We start from the raw sequence: 22,585 nt of genomic DNA, 5'->3' as shown, positions 1-22,585 counted from the left end.
GAAAAGAATGAAATACCTAGGAAGAAACCTAACCAAAGATGTAAGATTCCTGTACTCAGACAATTGTAAGACGTTGAAGAAAGAAATTGAAGAAGATACAAAGAAATGGAGGCACATACCGTGTTCATGGATAGGAAAAATTATCATCATTAAAATGTCCACATCACTCAAAACAATCTGTAGTTTCAACACAATTCCTATCAAGATTCCAATGACATATTTCACAGAACTAAAACAAATATTTCAGAAATTTATATGGAACCACAAAAGGCCCTGCATAGCAACAGTGATCCTGAGAAAGAACAAAGTTGAAGGAATCACACTACCTACTATCAATCTATACTGTAAGGCTATAGTAATCCAAAAAGCATGGTACTGGCAAATAAACAGACACATAGATCAATGGAACAGGATAGAGAGCCCAGCAATAAATCACACCTTTATAGTCAATTAATATTCAACATTCTTAGTTTTTAAAACCTACTTCTCAGTGCAATTTGCACAGCAAGCTTCATCAGCGTTAACTTGTAGAATGAATTTCCACATGCTTGGTAGCTCAGGCTAGCCGTCCGATTTGACAGCCTGCGCAGCACTGTCTCACCTGTGTGGGCTAGACGTATGCTGTAGTTTTATTCTAGTGTTTTCTTTACAAGTGTGAGCCACCAGGGTGGGGAGGAGGAATACAAACAGCTTTTATAACTTTGGGGATAAACTCATTGGTGATGAAAAGGTTAACAATAAAAATATAATTTCTTTTGTTATTGAAACTTAGAAAAAATCAGTGCTTTTTAGAAGTTACTATAGATGTGACTGTAATGTTTATTGGAATCAGTAATTAGTGGCAATTACTAATAATGTGCCAATTTGGGTAAAAGAGAGCAGTTGAGAACTAGGCTTTATGAATAGTACCTCATGCCGCTGAGCATTTCTTCTGAGCAACTGATGTGGTAGAAATTGACCACAGTGAACATTTGTTTCTGAGTGATTTGGAACAAAAGAACATTCAAATCCAGAACCCATCAATAGTATAATGATACTGATGTTTAAAAAGTTTAGGGAGATATTAAGGTTCCTGTTTTCCTTGAGAAGACATTATTCATATTTTCTCTCTCGGATGTCTTTCTTTGTTAGCAGGACTGCACTTTCCATCGTACGTTAGCCGGATTGTCTTCACTTTTAACAAAGCAAGTTGCAAGCTTCGTAGAGTTCACTCATTTATAAACCAATCTAAGTCCCTCCCTTTGATTTCAGGGAGTTCTCCAGATTCAGAGCTTTTGCCTTTATTTCTGTTGTAGTCCTCCGTGTTTCTTCAGGTTCCCAAACTTCATGACTTAGGAACGCCTGATTACCCTGGATACCTATAATATTAGGTGATTATCTGATATAACCAAATATAGGGTTGACGGGAGAAGTCATTTCCCTTTCTGTCTAGTTTTTCTGGCTGAGTACAGAATCAAAAAGACAGTACACTGCAAAGAATAAAGTTATCTCTCATATGAACTTTTTATGATGGACATATAGTATTTATGGTAATCAGCATTTATAATAACATCCTTGACTGTCATCGTTGCTCCTAACTAAGTAGACTATAAATTAAAAAAACTATAAATTTAGCTAAACTTAACATTAGAATTTCAGTTGCTATTTCTGTTACAGATACTACATCTGTGGGACTGATATTTATTAGAATCTAGGGCTCTCCTGATAAAAATTTCTAACTTTCCAACATTCTCTTATGGATTAAGAAAGTCATTGGTTCTCAACTCAGGAAATAAGGTCCCTCTAAGGAGGTTTTGGAAATATGTGACCCACTGTTGGTTGCCCTCAGGGCTAGGGGACACTGCTTGATGGTAGGTGGCTGGAACCAGCACAACAACAAATTGCCCTTTCTCAAATGTCACTGGACCCCTGTGGAAATACTCTGAGCTAAATGAATTTAGGTACTTGTGTTTTATAGGTGAGAAATTACAGAAATTTTACCTAGTTGGTCCAAAATTTGAAAAACAAGACTGGCATGATACTGATAAAAGAAACCAAGAAAGAAAAATGCAAATTTTGCCTGCAATCCTATGTGACAATTTTCTGCCATTTAAAAAATACACACAAACTTTTTATTTTATAATTATTTAGGTTTATAGGAAGTTGCAGAGATGGCAGAGAGGTTGCGTGTACCCTTCATTCAGCTTCCCCAACACTCACAACGTGTCATAACCAGGAAGTTGACATAGGCACCGTGTGTCATCTGATCACATGTGTAAATTCGTATACCCACCACCGCAATCAAGGAACAGAACTGTCCCATCACAAGTCCTCCCTTGAGCTGCTCTGCGTAGCCACCCCCACCCCCATGCCCCCTCGTGGCTAACCCCCAGCAACCACCTATCTTCTCGCCCCGCCTATGCTTTTATTTTGAGACTGTTACATAAACAGCATCACACAGTATGCAACCTGAGATTGACTGGTTTTTTTCACATAGTATAATGACCCTGAGATTGATTCAGGTTGCTTCATCTATCAGTAGTCTGTTTATTTGTATTGCTGTATTCTATGATATGGATGGGTTTGTTAACCATTCACCTTTTGTAGAACATTTTGGTTATTTCCAATATTTGAATATTAGAAGTAAAGTATGAACAATTGTGTACAGGTTTCTTTGTGAACTTTAGTTTTCTTTTCTTTGGGATAAATGCCCAGGAGTGCAATTGCTGAGTGGTACGATAATTGTGTGTCTAGTCTGTAAGAAACTGCCAGACTGTTTTCTAGGGCGGCTGTGCCATTTTGCATCCCAACAGCAGTGTGTGAAAGATCTGCTTCCCTGCATTCTTGTCAGCATTTGATCTTATCCTTTTTTATTGAAGCTGATCTAATAGCTTACTGTGGTCTTAATTTGCATTTCCCATATGGCTGGTGACATAGAACATCTCTTCATGTGCTTATTTGTTGCCTGAATATTTTTTTTGAGAGAAATACTGCTGTATATCTTTTAGCCCTTCTAATTAGATTGTTTTCCCATTGCTCAGTTTTGAGTGTATATTATACAAGCAGGGAACCCCCCCAAAAAAGGAATTTATTTATAAAAAATTGTGTATTTGTTCTTACATGTTTAAACTTCAGTCACCTTCAAAGTAGCCTCCATTTGAGGCAATACACCTATTGAGATGTTTTTTCTGCTGCTCAAAACAGTGTTGAACTCATCGATTTTGATGCCTTTTTGTGCTTCTGCTTTTTTTGTTTCACCTCTTCCACATCAGCAGAAACTTTCCCTTTGAGGACTTTTTTTATCCAGGGAAACAAAAAAAAGTCTCTCAGGGCAAGATGTGAATAGGGAGGTTGGGGCATGGAGGTCATGCTATTTTTGGTCAAAAGCTGCTGAACACAGTGCGGTGTGGGCAGGTGTGCTCCTAAATCACCCATCATGAAATAGGCAAATGCATTGAGTCTTCATAAAAATTCACTGAAGCCAAATGCAGCCTCTCACAACGCCACCAGCTGGTACACTGATACAGATGGGTTCCTAGAACACTCATCCAGCAGAAGAGGCCTGTATTACAAGTGGCCTGCCCTCCAAAAGAGAATTCTGTTTTTTTTGGGGGGGGGTCCCCTTGTATATACTGGACATAAGTCTTTTGTCAAACGTGTGATTTACATTTTTCTCCAGTTCTATACTTGTCTTTTCTTTCTCTTAATAACATCTTTCACGGAGGAAGTGCCTTTAATTTTTATGATGTTCTATTTATCTGCTTTTTATTTTGTGGATTACGCTTTTAGTATCATTTCTAAGAATTCTTCACTAAGCACTAGATCTTTTATGATTTCTTCCAAAGTTTTATAGGTTTACATTTTACATTTACATCTTGATCTATTTTGAGTTAATTTCTGTATAATTTAGGTATGTGGGTTTGTTGGGGGTTTTTTGTTTGTTTGTCTGTTTTCCTGTAGACATCTAATTGCTCCAGCACTGTTTATTGAAAAAGCTGTTTTATTCCATTGCATTGTTCTTGCACAATTATGAGAAATCAGTTGGTCATATTTGTTGGCTATTTCTGGGTTCTTTATTCTGTTTCATTGACCTATGTCTCTGTCCTTCCACAGTGTTGGTTAATTTCTATAGCTGTATTACAAGTCTTGCAATCAGGAGTGTGCTTCCTCCCACTTTATTTTCACAGTTCTGTTTCACAATTGTTTAGCTACCCTATTTTTTGCTTTTCATATAAATTTTAAAATGATCTTGTCTATATTTACAAGAATCTTCCTGAGGTTTTTATAGGAATTACATTAAACCTGTGTATGAGCTTGGGGAGAATCGACTTCATTACTATGTTGAGTATTTCATCCGTGATCGCAGTATGTCTCTCTTCCCTTCAGGTCTTTGATTTCCTTCATCAGCATTGTGTCGTTTCCAGTATGCAAGTCATGTACAAGTTTTGTTAGATTTACATCTGTATATTTTTATATACATCTACAAACCAGCCTTTGTGTATATTACATATCTACGTATTTCATTATTAGTGATTATAAACGCAGTGAATTTTCATTTCAGCTTCCATATTCACTGCCAGCTTATAGAAATTGAGTGGATTTTTGTGTATTGATGTTGTGTCCTGTTACCGTGTTGAACTTGCTTTTTAGTTCTAGGAGATATTTGTAGATTCTTTGGGGTTTTCTGTGGAGATAATCATATCATCTTAAAATAAGAATGGTTTTATTTCTTCCTTTCTAATCTGTATGCCATTTATTTCCTTTTCTAGCTTATTGTCTGGAATGTCTAGTGCTACTTTGAATTAAAGTGGTAGGAACACACACCCTTGTCTTTTTGCTAATCTTAATGGAAAACATTCCATCTTTCTTCAATATGTACGATGTTACCGATAAGTTTTTTTGTAAATGCTCATTATCAAGTTTAGGCAGTTAGTTCTTCTCTATTACTAGTTTTTTAAAGAGTTTCTGTTATAATGAATGTTGAATTTTATCAGATGTTTTTCTGCATCAGTTGATAGAGCAGGTGATGTTTCCTTAGCCTGTTGATACGGTAGATGACATTGACTGACCCTTGAATGCTGACCCAGCTTTGCATTCCTGCATAAATATCACGTGGTCATGATGTATAATTCTTCTTATACATTGCTAAATCCTATTCGTTAATATTTTGTTACTGATTTTCATACCACTAACATATTCGTGAGGGATATCAGCCTGTAATTTTCTTTTTTGTACTTGCTTTATCTCATTTTATATCTTTTCTGTATTCTTTTGAATATATATTTAGTGTAATTTATGCAAACAATGGTCTATTTTACATATGGAAGAAGTAAATAAATTTGCAGTAAAATATTTAACTCAGTCTAAAATATTTCTTTTTTAAATAAGACTTCACTTTTAAATTAACATTTACATTTGTAAGTATTTTCCCCATCAAACATCAGAAATATTTTTGCATCAAACATTATCTAAAATCAACAAAATTCTATTTTTAGATAAGATTGACTTAGAATAAATTATATCAATATATTATTAGTTGCAGAGAACTTTGTACCAAGTAGCTTAATAAAATCTTAGCAAATATTTAAATACATCTTAAGTGAAGGTCAGTTTTTTGTTGTAACACAGGCGAGTTTTATTTCATAACTTGATTGTATATGTGCCTTCTTATCCTTAATCTCACGATTTGCCAGTTCCTTGTACATCACATAAAATCAAAGCTGATGTCTTTAAACTGATATGTTCTTCTGCTGGTTAATAAAGAATTACAATGTGGATTCATATTTAAGCCTCACAGTATGTCGAATGCATATGGTATATTTGTAATGAGTAACATACATTACCTACCCATGCACAAATGTATACATATATAGTATGTGTGTAAGTGGGTGTAACTTTTTAAAAAATTACTTCTTGTCTTAAAAAAGTTCACAAGGAAAACCCAATTAAATGCCTTGTGAATTTTTAAATCTATTGAATAAGTGGCAATTTAAATTAAGACCCAAATTATGACTATATAATATTGACATAAACAAATGTTATCTGAAATGATTATTTTTGAGCATCTGTGACATTACCTTGATAGTCTAAAATGGATATAACATCCATTTATACCATCAGTTTCTTATGGTTAAATGAAATAAAATGTGTTTTACAATATATTTTGATGAATGTTTCTAAATGCAGTTCTCAGAGAAGACATAGCTTCTCTTTTTTCAACTTTGTTCTAATTTTACAGGATTCAAGCGAAAACTCGAGAGTTTAGAGAGCGACAAGCTAGAGAACGTGACTATGCTGAAATTCAAGATTTTCATCGGACATTTGGCTGTGATGATGAGTTGACGTATGGGGGAGTTTCTTCTTATGAGGGTTCCATGCCTCTCAATGCCAGACCCCAGAGCCCAAGAGAAGGACATATGATGGACGCTTTGTATGCCCAAGTAAAGAAGTCGTGGAATTCCAAACCTTCACCTGTAGACAGGTAGGCTCCAGGAGCAATCAGAATATTGCTTCCAAATCAACTTGATATAGTTTTTGATGTGGGATTATATTGTTCTTCAGTCCTTAAAACAGGACTGATTTTTATTAATGACCTTTAAAAAGCCGTTGTATCTAAAATATTGGGTTTATACAAATCGAAGCTTAATGGAAGGAACAGCAGATGATTTGATAGCTTTTCTAATGATTCCACCGTATTTCATCTTGCTCTGAAAGTGGCTTTAGACCAGAGAACTAACCTTTAGCTTATAACCAAAATAGAAAGCAAACGTGAAATTATGGCTCTTCTACTTAAGCTGGATTTCCTTTTATTAGGAGAGGCTCTTGTTGTGGTATTTAAATAGATGAGGACTGACATGATTTGTTCTGATTGTGATTTATTTAGAAGGGCTTTTATCTGTGACATGATTTTATATGATGAAAGAATCAGTGAATGAGATGTATAGTATAGCCAGTTTTCAACTTGATTTTTAACAGCCACAGACACAGGTCTGACTATGTATCAGTGTAGCACGAAATAGTGCAATGTGAACTGTATGTTAATGGCTACATATTGATTTCAAATTTTAACTGAAACAATTCAAACACAGATCTTTTTCCACCACTTCATTTATATATTTAAGCACTCTCATTTATATATTCAAACATCATATAAAGTTTAGTTCACAAAAAAATTTACTCATTACCTTTTATTTGAAACATTTGCTTGTATGCATAAACATGTTATTGTCATACATAGTGTGCTGGTCCCATCACGTGGTATAATGGTTTTTGTCATCATTGCTCTGTAAGGAAGCTGGGCTTTGAACCGGTTTCACTTAGATCTAGCAGTTCTAGAGCTTCAGCATGCAGTAGAATCACCTGAAGGGCTTCTTTAATGACAGGTTGATTAACCCTCCCCCAGATTTTGATGCAGTAGGTCTGGAGTGGAGCCTGAGAATTTCATTTCTAATAAGTTTCCATGTCTGATGCTGGCAAAACTGGTCTACAGTACCCTTGCAAGGCCCAAGATGTCCTGGAATTATATCTTCTAGAGTACCTAGGTGTTGTTTAGCTGCTACATTTTGCAAGCAGCCTGTTTTTGTTGTTTACTGCCAGCTACTTTTAATAGAGGTTTGCAAAGGCAACAGGTGACTCACTCAAACCCAGGAGGAAGTATTTTAAAGACTAGCAGAAGGAGATGCAGATCTTAAAACTCTGATCAGATATTTGTTATTGTTTCCTTTTTTTTTTTAGCTTTTGTTGAGTTTTAGGTTTTCTTTATTGTTTTGTGAAAATCTCTTTGATGTTGACTGTAATGAGTGCTTAATGTACATTAACATAGGAGTCTTATGGTTTATTCAAACTCCTTTTGTGTGATCACCTAGAAGGTTTAGAGTACTTGTTAACGAACACAGATGTCTCAGCATTCAAAGAGTAAGGTTATTATTAGTGACATTAAAAAACTTCTTACTGGGCTTTTGCTCTTTGTAAAGGTCAAATAGCATTTGAAGGCCATGAATGTCCAGAGAAAGTTGTTTTCTTGGGATAGACTGGGGACTGCCGGCCAATATGGAGGTGTAGGTAGACACACTGTGCCTCCTTGCACAACCAAAAGAAGGAAAACAACAATTTAAAAACAAAAAACAACAAGAACTGACAGAAAATCGAACTGTATGGAAGTCTGACATCCAAGGAGATAAAGAAGAAACATTCATCCAGACCGGTAGGAGGGGCAGAGATGGGCAGCCTGGCAGAGAGGACTCAAGACAAGGCGGCTTGTAGACCCAGCGAAGTGACGGATTGTGGAGCGAGGTAGGCAAAGCTGCAGCTGGCCAGCGAGGCAGCAGCTGGTGGATCAGGTGACAGACTGCACAACAGAGTTCCAGCTCTGGGAAATAAAGCCTGAAACCACTCACTGAAAACACCTGTGGGGGTTGAGGCAGCAGCGTGAGAAACTCCCAGCCTCACGGGAGAGTTCGTTGGAGAGACCCATGGGGGCCTAGAACAAACACACACCCACCCACTCAGGAATCAGCACCAGAAAGGCCCAATCTGCTTGTGGGTGCCTCGGCCTGCGAGGCAGTCAACGGGGTCCGCCGATATACCTGCAACGGATGAAAAGGGATGGGACAGGAGGCGCGAAAGAACGACAGCAAGACAAAGGATTCTGATCAAGCTGCAAATTTATTTCAAAATGGAGGGAGTTATATAGAGGAGGGCAGTAGAGGAAGTGCAGTGGATAGGTGGCTTCAAAGCGTGCTCTAGCCTGCGATTGGCCGGGGAGTGCATGGCGGGCGTGTGATCAAGGCACTGATTGGTGTGCCACCTGCATGTCTAGGGGGGAGTTCTATGGCTCCTGACCGCAGCATCCTGTTATTCAGGCGCAACCTTCAGGTCTGATTGTATCAGCCTGTTTTAGGCTTATCCTAGCTCCCAACATCTCCTCCCTTATTTTCATTTTTAAGGTGAGGAGTGGACATTAACCGGCTAGGGGAGGCAGTGGTCTGGCTCCTCCTGAGCTCGTCCCGAGCTCTGAAGCACCCTTTTCGGAGGAGAGGGTTGGGGTGCTGACCTCTATGCAAGCCGACTTGCCTCTCAGGAGACATGGCAGGGCCACCTTCGGGGTAGCTTCTCCTTGCGATGCTTTGCTCTGCACCTAGCGGTATCCATTACAATTTATATGCAAAGTATAATGCCAAGAGTTATACTGTTCTCGTAGGAGGTGGGGGTGTAAAAAGGAGCTTATGCGCGAGGACATTCTCGGAGAAGACGCTGCGAGTCAGTGCCAGGTTCATTCATTTCTAGCTGGTGATAATGTATCTGGATAGGTTTGCCAAGAAGGGAGTTAAGTTGGTCTCGGATGAGGTTTGTGGTGCGCCTGAGAACCCAGGGAGCAAAGGTCAGGAAGAGAATGATAGCTATTAAAGGCCCGAGGAGAGGGAGAAGAAAGGGGAGTAGTCTGTTGAAGGCTGTAAGGAAAGGGCTCTCAGTCAGAGCTTTTCGTCGTCTTTCCAGATCTTCTTGAAGGATCTTGATCTTGTCCCGGACGATGCCTGACTTGTTGGCATAAAAGCAGCATCGTTCCTGTAAAGCTAAACAAATGCCTCCCTGCTCTGCTGTAAGTAAGTCTAGACCTCGTCTATTCTGTAGGACTACTTCTGCTAGGGAATCTAACTGGTCTTGAATGTCAGTAATAGTACTTGATAAGGCTTGGACATCATCGACAAGTTGTTTGGAAAGTTTTGTATAGGAGTGAACTGCAACTCCTAATCCTGCAGTTCCGGTAGCTACCGCTCCAGAGACTCCTAGACCAACAAGCAGGGGAATAATAGCTAAGGCTCTCTTGTGTCGTCCTGCGAAGTGGTCAAAAGCAGGAATGGGGACAGGCTCATCTCCTGGGATGATGTCTATGTCAGGTAATAAGGCAGCTAGGACGCATAGCCCTGTCCAGTTGGCAGGTAAGGCAGTGAAAGCTAAATTATTACCACAAATGAATGCTCGTCCTGGACCAGGGCAGAGGGATGTGCTATAATTAAGCGTGTGGCTACAATTGGTAAAACTAGCGAAACCAACAGAAATATCAAAAGAATTATTTTGTGGTCTCTTATAGATGCAGGGGGAAGAGTAAAAAAGCATAGGCTGAACTCTAAAGGGCACGTTGAGAGTGCAATAGGTATTACTATTATTGAAAGAGGAAATATTGGAAGGGATAGCTAGGGGAGTTGAAAAACTTTGCTTCATGCAAAGCCAACAGTGATTAGCAAGGATAGGATTGGAGTGATTTATGGCCTGATGGGTAGTAGTGAGTATTTCAAGTGTCTGTTCATCAATAGTAGCGAGGTCAGACGCCTGGAATACTGGGTCTGGTCCATGATCTAACAGTTTTTTAATTTGAATGCGGACTCGTTCGGTGCGCCTCTTATCTTGGGGCCCGCCTCCATCTGAACCTAAGGGGGAGTCTAGTTTCCAACAGGCGGGTTTCCCGATCTCACCCGGGCATTTGTCGGGAAGGTATCCATAAGGAGTCTTAAGGGCACTGAAAGGTGGAGCCGTTCTTTTGGATTCTCGCGGTGAAATAGGTCTGACCGCCTTTTGAGCAAGTGTAAACCTTGTAATAGCAGGCTGAATGCACGTTATCATGAATAGTTGAGCATTCAGTAGGGCAGGTGCCTGGTAGACTATTATTAAGGGAAGGGAGTATAGGTGGGGCATCATAGCCCCTAGGCTTTGGTACGCATACCCATCTTTGGCGGCTGGTACCGAGCCCCGCCTGGCTTATGGTATATTTTAGGTACGCCGTCTTTGACACGCAGTCTATGGACAACGAGTAAGTAGAAGGTGGAGACCCGAGGTCACCTCCTTGACAGTCACACGGTGGCCCAAAGAGGGCGTCGTGAATGTTACCTGGCGGCGCTTGAAGCCCTCCATATGTTCTTAGGTGTAAGAGTGCTTGTAGTAACAGGAAGAAGAGCCATTGGGAGAACATGTTTTACCTGAAATAGAAAGAAGAGAAAATCTCCTCAGGGCGTATTATTATTCCCTGGGATTTGATTAGGTTCAACTGGTGGGGCGGGGCGATGATTGATGTGTTTTATTAGTCTTTCAGGGAGCCATCGTGGGCCATCTTCTTTTTGATCATAAATGCAGGCTGATCCTCTCCCCCATATGAGGACGGGGTCTGGGCCCTTCCAGGCGTGAGTGAGGGGGTCGCGCCACATGACAGTGGCTTGTTGTGATGTGGTTTGTGGGTGCCAGTGGCGATCGGCTGCCAAACGACCCTGTATATCTAGTGTAAGAAAATTAAGCTGGAAGAGGGCATGATTTAGAAGATTTCGAGGCTGTTGTTTTGAAAACCCGAGAGGAGAGTGTGTTAGGCGATTGATGGCATTCTTTAAGGTTTGGTGGGCCCGCTCTACTATACCTTGTCCTTGAGGATTATAAGGGATTCCAGTAATATGCTTAATTTGAAGTTGTTGGCAAAAGGCTTGGAAATTTTTTCCTGTATAGCCAGGGCCATTATCTGTTTTAATGGTGTGGGGCTTGCCCAAGGCGGAAAAGCAGTGGATCATATGAGAGATTACATTTTTTGACGCTTCTCCTGTTTGGGGTGTGGCAGCTATGAATCCACTAAAAGTATCAACTGTAACATGAATAAATTTTTGCTTCCCAAAAGCGGCAAAGTGGGTAATATCCATTTGCCATATAGCATTGAGTATAAGGCCACGGGGATTAACGCCTAAATGAGGCACAGGGGCTGAGGTTATACAATGAGGACAAGCTTTAACGATGTCCCTAGCTTGGTCTCTAGTGATTTTATAAAGAAGGCGAAGGGTATGGGCATTTAAATGGTGCAAGGTATGGGCTTGTGTGGCCTCAGTAACTGGGTCTGTAAGAATAGGGCAGATGGTCTATGTGGCAACGTCAGCTAGGGCGTTGCCTTCTGTTAGGGGCCCAGGAAGGTCAAGGTGAGCACGAAGATGTCCGATATAAAAAGGGTGTTGTCTTTGTAAGATAAGGTTTTGTAGTTTGGTGAATAAAGGGGTGGCATTTGTGGAGGGTTTGATGAAGGGAACTGTTTCTAATAGAGGGACTGACTGAGCTATATAGGCGCTGTCAGTATAGAGGTTGAACGGTTGGTTGGCAAGTGAAGTAAAAACTTCAAGTATGGCAAACAGTTCTACGAGCTGAGCAGAGGAGTAAGGAGATTTTACTGTAAAAGTTTGTTTATTAATGATATAGGCAGCTGTGCCGTTTGAAGATCCGTCGGTAAAGACGAGGGTGGCTTTAGGAATTGGAGCTGCTTTGGTGAGTTTAGAAAAGATGAACTGATGAGTTTTAGCAAATTGAACGAGGGGATCACTAGGGTAGTGATTATCAAGATTCCCTGTAAAGGAGGATAATGCTATAGCCCACTCATCAGAAGTTTGTAGAAGCCAGTTTGTTTGGTCATGTGAATAGGGAGTAATTATTGAATCAGGGTCTTTACCAAATAGTTGGCGGCTGGTGGATCGCCCCTTAATAATTAGAGTGGCAAGAAGAGAGGGATAAGTGAGTAATACTCGTGAGGGAGAGGCTGGTAGGTGGACCCAAAGAAGGGGATGGCCATTTTTTGTAAGGTCTGTGGTTTTTGTCTGCCAGAAAACTCCAGTAGGTGTATGGGCTGTAGGGAATAATATGAATACTAGAGGTAGGTTATAGGAAATCTGTTGAGCGCTTTGCCGTTGTATGGCTTTGTTGATAATGGTTAAGGAATGTTCTGCTTCGGGGGTTAAGGCACGTGGAGATAAGGGATCTGAGTCTCCTTTTAGAATGTTATTGAGTGGGAGGAGCGCTTCTGTGGGTAGCTTTAAGTATGGCCGGAGCCACTGAACGTCTCCAAGAAGCTTTTGAAAATCATTGAGTGTTTTTAAATTATCAGTTCTGAGGGATATGCGGGGGGTAAGTACTTGTTGGTGACATAGTTCAAACCCTAGATAGGAATATGGATCAGATGTTTGCACTTTATCAGGAGCGATCTGTAGTCCCCGGTTAGCAAGGCATGTGATCATATGGGCGTGACAGGCCCTAGCGGTGTCACCGTCGGGGCAGGCTAAAAGGATATCGTCCATATAATGGAGGATATAGGCCTGGGGCCATTGCTTTCTGACTGGGGCGATGGCAGCTGCAACAAACTTTTGACACAAGGTGGGGCTGTTGGCCATGCCCTGGGGCAGTACCTTCCACTGGTAACGAGGCATAGGGCTTTGGAAATTGATTTGAGGAACGCTGAAGGCGAAGTAGGGTCTGTCTTCAGGGTGAAGAGGAATGGTAAAAAAGCAGTCTTTTAAATCTATGACAATTTTGTAATAATTGGCAGGAATGGCAACAGGTGAAGGGAGACCAGGCTGTAGGGCTCCCATGGGGACCATAATTTTATTGACGGCTCTGAGATCTTGCAGAAGACGCCATTTTCCAGATTTCTTTTTGATGATGAAAATAGGGGTATTCCAAGGGGAATTAGAAGGCTCAATGTGCCCTGCCGCAAGCTGTTCCTGCACTAACGTAGTAGCAGCGAGGGTTTTTTCCTGAGTAAGGGGCCATTGATCAACCCATACAGGGTCAGTGGATTTCCATAATATTTTATCTGCATGGGGTGCAGGACTGTCAATGGCCGCTAGGGTAAATTTTGGGTATATCCTAGGCCTGTCTTATTAAACTTTGGATTAATAGAAATGGGTTGAGTGATGCCTTGATGGTTTTTCCCTAGCCCTTGGCCGGGTAAGAATCCTTGGTTTAGCATTTGAGTTATAGCAACGTTACTGGGGCTATACAAGACTACTTTCATTTGGGCGAGAATGTCTCTCCCCCATAGATTAACGGGCAAGTTAGGTAGTACATACGGGGTCACGAAGCCCTGGTTTCCTTCATTGTCTTCCCATTTAAGGGTTTTAGAGCTTTGTTGTGGATTGGTAGACTGTCCTATGCCACGCAAATGTGTGGCAGCTATGGTTAGGGGCCAATTTCGAGGCCATTGAAACTCAGAAATAACAGTGGCATCGGCTCCTGTGTCAATAATACCTGAAAAAGCTTTACCATTAATTCTGAGTTCGAGTAAGGGACGGCCCTCGGTGACCTGTTGTACCCAATATGTATCTGAAGAGCCGGGGGGGCTTGACCCTCAAAAAGGTTTTTGAAAATTGGAATTAAGATGTTGAAGGGGGAGGATGATTATTTGGGCTAACCTAGTTTCTTTGGGGATGGTAATTAAATCTGAAGTGGTGGAAAGGATAATTTGGATTTGTCCTTCGAAATCATTATCTAGAATGCCAGGGAGGACTTGTATCCCTTGTAGGGTGGAACTGACTCGGCTGAAGATAAGCCAGAAAGTGTTAGGCGGTAGGGGCCCGAAAACGCCGGTGGGGACTATTAGGGGACTATTGTCTGAAGTTAGTACTGTGTCGGTGGCGGCACAGAGGTCCAGTCCTGCGCTGCCTGCTGTGGCCCTCCACAGGTCTGTGACGTGGCGGCGTGATTGATTACTGGGAGGGCAGGGATCCGTGGGTGGAGTGATTGGGGGGTGAACTGTGTAGCCCCGGAGTTCACACCCGGAATGGGGCCCTGGGGCTGGGCCCTGTTGGAGTTTCCCTGCTTCGGGGGAATGGGCTGTCCATAGATGTCTGTCTTAGATCTGCATTCTGAGGACCAGTGAAAACCCTTCTTACAGCGAGGGCATTTTGTGGCAGGGGCTCCTGGACTATTAGTACTAGGTCCTGTTGGGTTTTGGATCCGAATTTGAGTCTGATTTTGGCTCTTCTGGGGGCAGGCTCGGGAAAAATGTCCAGGTTGGTTACAGTTGTAGCAAAGGCGATTAGGGGGGCGCGCCGGCTGTGGGGGCATAAAATGTTGTAAGGCGGCACCAATGGCAAGTCCGAAAGCATGGGCAGAGCCGATGCTGGAGCAGAGGCGAACATAGTCACAGAGCTCTCCTTGGCGATAGGGGCGGATGGCATTGTGGCAAGCGGGGTTGGCATTTTCATAAGCTAGGTGCTTAACGAAAGCGTTTTCACTTTCGCCCGCGCCAAAGAGCCTCTCAGCTAATTCTTGTAAACGACTTATGAAATCACTGTATGGCTCATCTGGGCCCTGTCTTATTTTTGCAAGAGAAGTGGTTGCGGTGCCCTTTTGTGGAAGGCGCCTCCATGCTTTAAGACCCACGGACTGGATCTGGGTTAGAAGTCCGGGGGGAAATTGAGCTTGTTTCTCATTGCTTTGATAGGGGGCGGAACCAAGAAATTTAAGTATGGTCCAATTTTTAGAGGAGGATTTTCGCATATTACGCTGAACAAACTGTTTAGCGGTGTCTTCATATTCGCTTTTCCAAAGAATAAAGTCACCTCCACTTAGCGCCGCCTTCGCTAGAAAGAACCAATCATTGGGCGTGAGCCAGCGCTCACTAAGATTTTCAATTAGGGCGAGGGAAAAGGGGGCTGTGGGCCCGTAGTGTGTTACAGCAGATTTGACCTTTTCTAATGTTTTAAGACTAAGTTTCTTATATGTGTGGAAATAAGTTTGGGGGGCCGCAGTGTCTCTTGTACTGGGCTCTGCTTCGTCTATATCAGAAGGGGAGCTGTCAGAGTCCTCGGGGTTGTCACTGTCAGGAAGGGGGGCAGCTGCAGCCGCAGCTGAACTATCTACGTTCTCGGTCCTATCTGGGCGAGTCTGGGATCTAGTAACAGGGAATGCTAAAGTCTCGTGGGGAGGGGGACTGATCGTAAAAGCGGAGAATTCTTTGGCAATGGTTTTAATATCTCGGATGAAAGTGAGGGTCTCTTGAAGGAAAGGCTTTGGAAGCGGAGTGAATGCGGCGGTGGCCGCCAGGGGCAAGGTAATGGGTGCCTTGCCCGCCGCGGGTGAAATGGCGGACGCGCCATGCGCTGAAGGCAAAATGGCAGCGGCGGGTGCGTGAGAGGTACTATAAGGAGGCGGTTTGAATGGCGGAAGGACTGCCGCCACGAGTGGTGGCCAGTCAGGATTATTGTAGCGAGCGGCCTCGTCCTCTAATTCTGCCTGTTCAGAGGGATCTAACTGGTCGCCGGAGTCCTGAGAAACGGGGGGTGGAGCAGAGGAGTAGAACTCCTGAAGGGGAGGGTGCAGAGAAGGGGCCTGAGGGTCTGTATCTATTTGGATGGAGACAGAAGGGCAATTTGAAGGCGCTCATGAGGGGGGTCGCGAAAGCGAGTCAGCATGAGCGTCGGGGAGGCCGTGAACTGAGGGGGCTTTTGAGGGGGCCGGGGAGTGACTACGGAGAATTTCTTGCCCTTCTTTGCAAAGGCGCTGTATGTCAGGGGAATTATTGTGGTTTTTAAGGATGTCTGTTATGAGGTTATAATAGTTAAAGGCAGTTATAGGGACAGTTTCGGGGCCAAAAACCTTCTAATAGTCACTTAGGCAGTCGCCTACACGGTGCCAGACGCGGGAGTCAATGCTACCCTCCTGAGGAAACCATGGGCAGATTTTAAAAACGAAAGTGAAAAAGGAATTCAAATCTTTTTTACGAACTCTTATCTTGCACACCTTGAGAGACTCTTTTAATTGAGCAACGAACAAATCGTGTTGTGAGCATGCCTGTCCCATGGTTGGGTCTTACCTTTGAAATGCCGCTGTCGGGGAACGGGGGTCGTCAGGGAATGCTGGCGCGCGGTCGAGTAGTCGCGGTGAGCCGGGCGAAACGCTGTGATCGAAGGGGACAGCGGTCCGCACAGGCGATCAGCGGGGCCCCACGTTGGGCGCCAGTTGCCTCGGCCTGCGAGGTAGTCAACGGGGTCCGCGGATATACCTGCAACGGATGAAAAGGGATGGGACAGGAGGCGCGAAAGAACGACAGCAAGACAAAGGATTCTGATCAAGCTGCAAATTTATTTCAAAATGGAGGGAGTTATATAGAGGAGGGCAGTAGAGGAAATGCAGTGGATAGGTGGCTTCAAAGCGTGCTCTAGCCTGCGATTGGCCGGGGAGTGCATGGTGGGCGCGTGATCAAGGCACTGATTGGTGTGCCACCTGCATGTCTAGGGGGGAGTTCTATGGCTCCTGACCGCAGCATCCTGTTATTCAGGCGCAACCTTCAGGTCTGATTGTATCAGCCTGTTTCAGGCTTATCCTAGCCCCCAACATGTGGGTAGAAGGGAAAGTGACTGCAAACCGGCAGAGAGTGGAGCAAGTGCCATTGCTCCCTATCAGACCCCTTCCCCACATACAGCGTCACAGCACAGTGACTAGCATTACCCGCACTGGTGAACACCTAAGACTCCGCCCCTTTACGTAACAGGCGCCCCAAGACCAAAAAAAAAAAAAAGGCCCAAATGAAAGAACAGTTCAAAGCTCCTGGAAAAATACAACTAAGCAACGAAGAGATAGCCAACCTATCAGATGCACAGTTCAAAACACTGGTAATCAGGATGCTCACAGAATTGGTTGAATTTGCTCACAAATTAGATGAAAAAATGAAGGCTATGCTAAGAGAAACAAAGGAAAATGTGCAGGGAATCAATAGTGATGGGAAGGAAACTGGAACTCAAATCAACACTGTGGACCAGAAGGAAGAAAGAAACATCCAACCAGAAAAGAATGAAGAAACGAGAATTCAAAAAAATGAGGAGAGGCTTAGGAACCTCCAGGACATCTTTAAACGTTCCAACATCCGAATTATAGGGGTGCCAGAAGGAGAAGAGGAAGAGCAAAAAATTGAAATTTTATTTGAACAAATAATGGAGGAGAACTTCCCTAATCTGGCAAAGGAAATAGACTTCCGGGAAGTCCAGGAAGCTCAGAGAGTCCGAAAGAAGCTGGACCCAAGGAGAAACACACCAAAGCACATCATAATTACATTATCCAAGATTAAAGATAAGGAGAGAATCTTACAAGCAGCAAGAGAAAAGGAGACAGTTACCTACAAAGGAGTTCCCATAAGACTGTCAGCTGATTTCTCAAAAGAGAGCTTGGAAGCAAGAAGGGGCTGGCAAGAAGTATTCCAAGTCATGAAAGGCAAGGACCTACATCCAAGATTACTGTATCCAGCAAAGCTTTCATTTAGAATGGAAGGGCAGATAAAGTGCTTCTCAGATAAGGTCAAGTTAAAGGAATTTATTATCACCAAGCCCCTATTATGTGAAATGTTAGAGGGATTTATCTAAGAAAAAGAAGATCAAAAATAGGAACAGTAAAAATGATAGCAAACTCACAGTTATTAACAACCACGCCTAAAACAAAAATAAAAGCAAACTAGGCAAACAACTAGAACAGGAACAGAACCACAGAAATGGAGATCACAAGGAGGGTTATCAATAGGGGAGTGGGAGGGGGAGAGGGGGGGAAAGGTACAGAGAATAAGTAGCATAGATGATAGGTGGAAAATAGACAAGGGGAGGGTAAGAATAGTATAGAAAATGTAGAAGCCAAAGAACTTATATGTATGACCCATGGACATGAACTATAGTGGGGGAATGTGGGATGGAGGCTGTGGCAGGATGGAGTGGAGTGAATGGAGGGAAATAGGACAAATGTAATAGTATAATCAATAAAATATAACAAAAGTTAAAAAATTAAAAAAAGAAAGTTGTTTTCTTGGGAAAAACGACAGCAGAAACCCTGACAACTTTTGGAAAAAAACAAAAGTAGCTACTGTGTTACTGATCATTGATAAAAGTATTAATTGTTTTTAGCACCTTCCACATCTAATTCAAGTCTAAAATACCATGGATATGCTTGTGGTAGTTTTTTGCAAAGCTCAAAGGTTCCACCTGACATGAGAGATGGTAGTCAAGAGGTATCTTTCCAACTCCTCAGGGTCAGAAATAATTGCCTTAAACCACAGTTTAAATCCTGGTGCCCTACAAGAATCTACATCTCTCCTGAAGATTTGTGCACATTTTTAAAAAGGCTTACCTGCTTAGAACCCATCTGCTACTGGGCCCTGCATCCTACCTGCCTCTCTTCTCTGCACCATGCTGACCTCACCTTGACACTCAGCCTTCTCTCTCATTTCCATCCAAAACCCACTCAGTGAAACATTCCAGAGGAGACTTAAGTCATGGGAATGAGTGACAACAAGCAGTGAACAGGTCAAAATCACATCATATACATCGATGTGTTCAGAAGCCCCTTCAGGTACAGCCTAGAATGCTATCTGCCAGGGATTGTACAGTTCTGTGCATTGAGCCTCCAAAGGGTGTTTGGACTAGAGTGTTTCTAAGATATTTCCAACTCATGGGAGAGAAATTTAAAAAAAAAGATCAGAGAAATGTACACTTAGTTTTTTTTGTTTTTTCCCAGAGAGTAAGATGCCCATTAAACAGTAGGCATATTATTTTAAAAAGTTGGGACTTCTAATTCCTGTAAAGTACTTCTTCACCAACTAGGAATTAAATATGAATTTGGCTTAGAAATAATGGCTTCATCTCTGTTGTCTTTCTCTGTTAGAAAACTAGAAAAGTGTTTCTTAGACTTGAGTAGTATAGAGACTCTTTTAAAAGGAAAGACAGTCTCTTGATACTGCACTAATTATTTAATAGATCTAAATTACTTTGATTATAATGTTACTTAAATGTAAAAAAATAAAATAGGACTAAGCTTCTCTTTACAGCCATTATACAACCATAAAACCAAACATCTTTACAAATTAAACATAAACAAACAGCAGAACCATTACATTCAAATGAACAACATTAATGTAATGTGGCCAATAATGTGTTTTTTTTTGGTTTTTTTTAAATCTAAACTCTTGCACAAATCATGAACGTGCAAGATTGAATGCTGTGTGGCAGGTTCCTCTGAGTTTGTTTGCCTCAGCCCACGTGCCAGGGGCTGACTCAGTGCGCCCTCCACTTTCTCGGTCAGCTCTCTGCAGTTTTTGTGGGTCTGTGGGCAGTGGTCTTTGGCCTGTATATGCCTCATTGATGCATTGTTTATGCATCAAGTCCAGCTTGCTTCTGTTATCATTAATAGACGTGGAAGTGAATGGACAGCGAAAGTAGCATTTCTTTGTACCTTCATATTTGTAAACCTAAATTCAGACAATGAAATAACCTTCTATGATGACTTATAATATGCTTCTGTTAACTCTTTAAAAAATAATCACTCAAATGGACACATAAAACTTGAAACTCCTCAGAGAGTATAGCTTATATGAATATACCCAATAAAGAAATTCCTATGAACTAACTTCTACCAAGATTTTTAATTGGTGTCCGATGAACTTTACTATTGAAATTTTTTGACTTCATGGGCGTATAGGCAGTCAGTTGACGATCTGAAGCATAGCGTGCATTTGTTTTGGGATTTTCCTTGTTCGGTGAGAAAGCAGTATTCTGAATTTTATCAATTAATCATTTTGATGGATCTTATTGTCAGAAATGTGGATCTTGTAGCCCCATGTGGAAATAGCCTGGCATAATTTAATAAATGCTGTGAATTTCATGTTGAAATAGGATACTTTTCTCAATTTTTATGTATTATAAAATTCTCTTTATAGGAAAGCTTTATACTATGTCTAGAAATATTTCCATGCCTGTTTAATCTTATTGACTCATAAACTATCATCTGACTCTATGCTTTGGTCACAGTGTCATTGTTACTAGTATTTATTAATGCCCTTGGTATCATTTTGACTTTTCCAAGAAACGCTGACCCTACCCTTGTGTTCTATATGAAAAACAAGGCTTAAACTTACAGAAATGTTGGTATACTTATTTTTTATCTGCATATAGGTAGAAATTTCAAAGATTTAGCTATTGTAAATGATTCATAATTCTTCATTCCTTTGGCAAGAGCACATTTCCTATTTGCTTGTTGTGTTTTCAGCTAGCAAGAATACTTCCGAGTCTGCGGCAGTGCTCCCTGTGTTCCCACCTCCTTCTGCACTTGGAAGACACTTGTAGTTGCCTACCTAATACCTATTCTCTCTTCTTCCTCACTTAATAGAATCCTAACTTTGTTTAGGCTGGCAATGTGCTCCGCTAAAAACTTCAATATCCCACGATCCCCTCTAGTAAGAGGTAGCCACGTGACATTGTTCTGACTAATGAGCAAGAAGCCGGTCTAGGATGGGACTTCTGGCAAAGCTAGTATTTTCCTGGTTAAAGTGGATCTGGCTCAGCTTTTTCCCTTTCTCATTATTCCTTCTACCTTCCTGGGACTTTGATGGGTGTTCCAAGGTGGAGTTCATCTAACAAACCCTAAGGATGAAGGCCACATGGAGGGGGAGGGAAACAGCCGGTCCCTTGAGCAGCTGTCCCAGTCCTGGGCTGCCACCCTCTGGTCCTCATTATCTATAAAACTGAGCCCTCTGTCTCATGGAGCCAGCACCACTCTGAGTGCAGTGAAACAGGCACACAGAAGCCCAAAGGGTGTCATCATTTTTAGATTAAAAATCATCTACATATTGGAGAAGCATCCTCTGTTCAAATCATTTCAACAGTATTGTGTAAAATTAAGTAATGGACAGAATTCTCCATTGTTACTCAATTAGCTCTCATTGCTTTTATTTTGTTTAGCTTCTACTTAAAGAAGTATTACCAATCAAATGTTTGCTAGCATAGAGCCTTAACTCTGATATGCTACTATGTATAGGCAACTCCTCCTGCTGGCTGCAGTTCTGCTGTAAAGTAGGAGCAAGTTGAATGGGATGTACATGATCATCAGCTATGGAACCACATTGCCTGCACCGCCAGCTGTGGTGAACTCTATGCTCTATTTTCCTGATCTGCACAATGGGGATGGTACTGGTGCTGACCTCCTGAGCTTAGGGAGGACTGAGTCTGTTAGCACTGCACCTTGTCTGCAGACAGCACTAGCGAAGTGTTTGATGCTGCTGTTGTCAGTTAGGGAATGGGCATCTGCTCTCGGGAAAGAACAACACCCTCGCCTGGATGCAGAAACAAGCAAGGAATGAAACTGAAATGAATAAAAGTAGCTTTTATTCCTTATACTTAACATGCATATAAAAGTTTGGGGGTGCAATTCTGCTGATTCAGTATTAAATAGTTTGGTTTCTAAGTATTCCCCACAAATCACACCATATCGTGAACAGTTTCTCTTTAAGTTAGGACTTACTGAGCTCAGTAGGACACATTCCACATTGCTGCTACAGTATAAATACTTGGAATAAAAGTGCTACAAATGGCTTATCTGAGAGTGAATAGGGGGATAATGGTGTAAAACTGTGATCTCAGTTTCCATCTGTACTTTGACAATCTGAAAGTCTCGATTTTGTACTTTCATGGGATTCTTTGAAGTTCTTCGTGTTCTACTGGCATGAAATTCTTGCTGGTTCTAAGCTTGTAATGCTTCATGGAGAAGTGGAGGCTTGAACTTCTCAAACCTTGTCTAAAATTTTGACACTTCTATTTGTATTGTTATCTCCAGGCAGGGTGGGCAGGCAGGAATCTTTTTTTTTTTTTTAAGATAAATATATTACAATGACCTTGGTTAATAACATTATACAAATTTTAGGTGTACAACTTTATAATACAACATCTGTGTACTCCATTGTGTCTCCCACAACTTAAAGTCTAGTCTTCTGTCACCATATATTTGACCCCTTTTGCCCTCTTCGTCCATCCCCCAAGCTCTGGTACCCACCACACTGTTGTCT

General features: G+C 41.8%; 1 protein-coding gene across 15 annotated transcripts in view; it reads left to right on the top strand.

The window, feature by feature from the left end:
• The window catches only part of PARD3 (par-3 family cell polarity regulator), a 715,988-nt gene that overhangs the window by 510,785 nt on the left and 182,618 nt on the right, over positions 1-22,585 (top strand). For all 15 annotated transcript variants that reach the window (XM_053922257.2, XM_053922260.2, XM_053922267.2 and 12 more), the window contains one exon: positions 6,218-6,460. In XM_053922257.2, coding sequence (XP_053778232.1) covers positions 6,218-6,460 — 243 coding nt within the window. The remainder of the gene's footprint in view (positions 1-6,217; positions 6,461-22,585) is intronic.

The sequence above is a fragment of the Desmodus rotundus genome, chromosome 4 (genome assembly GCF_022682495.2).
Source record: "Desmodus rotundus isolate HL8 chromosome 4, HLdesRot8A.1, whole genome shotgun sequence".
Classification (NCBI taxonomy): Eukaryota; Metazoa; Chordata; class Mammalia; order Chiroptera; family Phyllostomidae; genus Desmodus; species Desmodus rotundus.
This window is presented reverse-complemented; position numbering and strand designations above follow the sequence as displayed.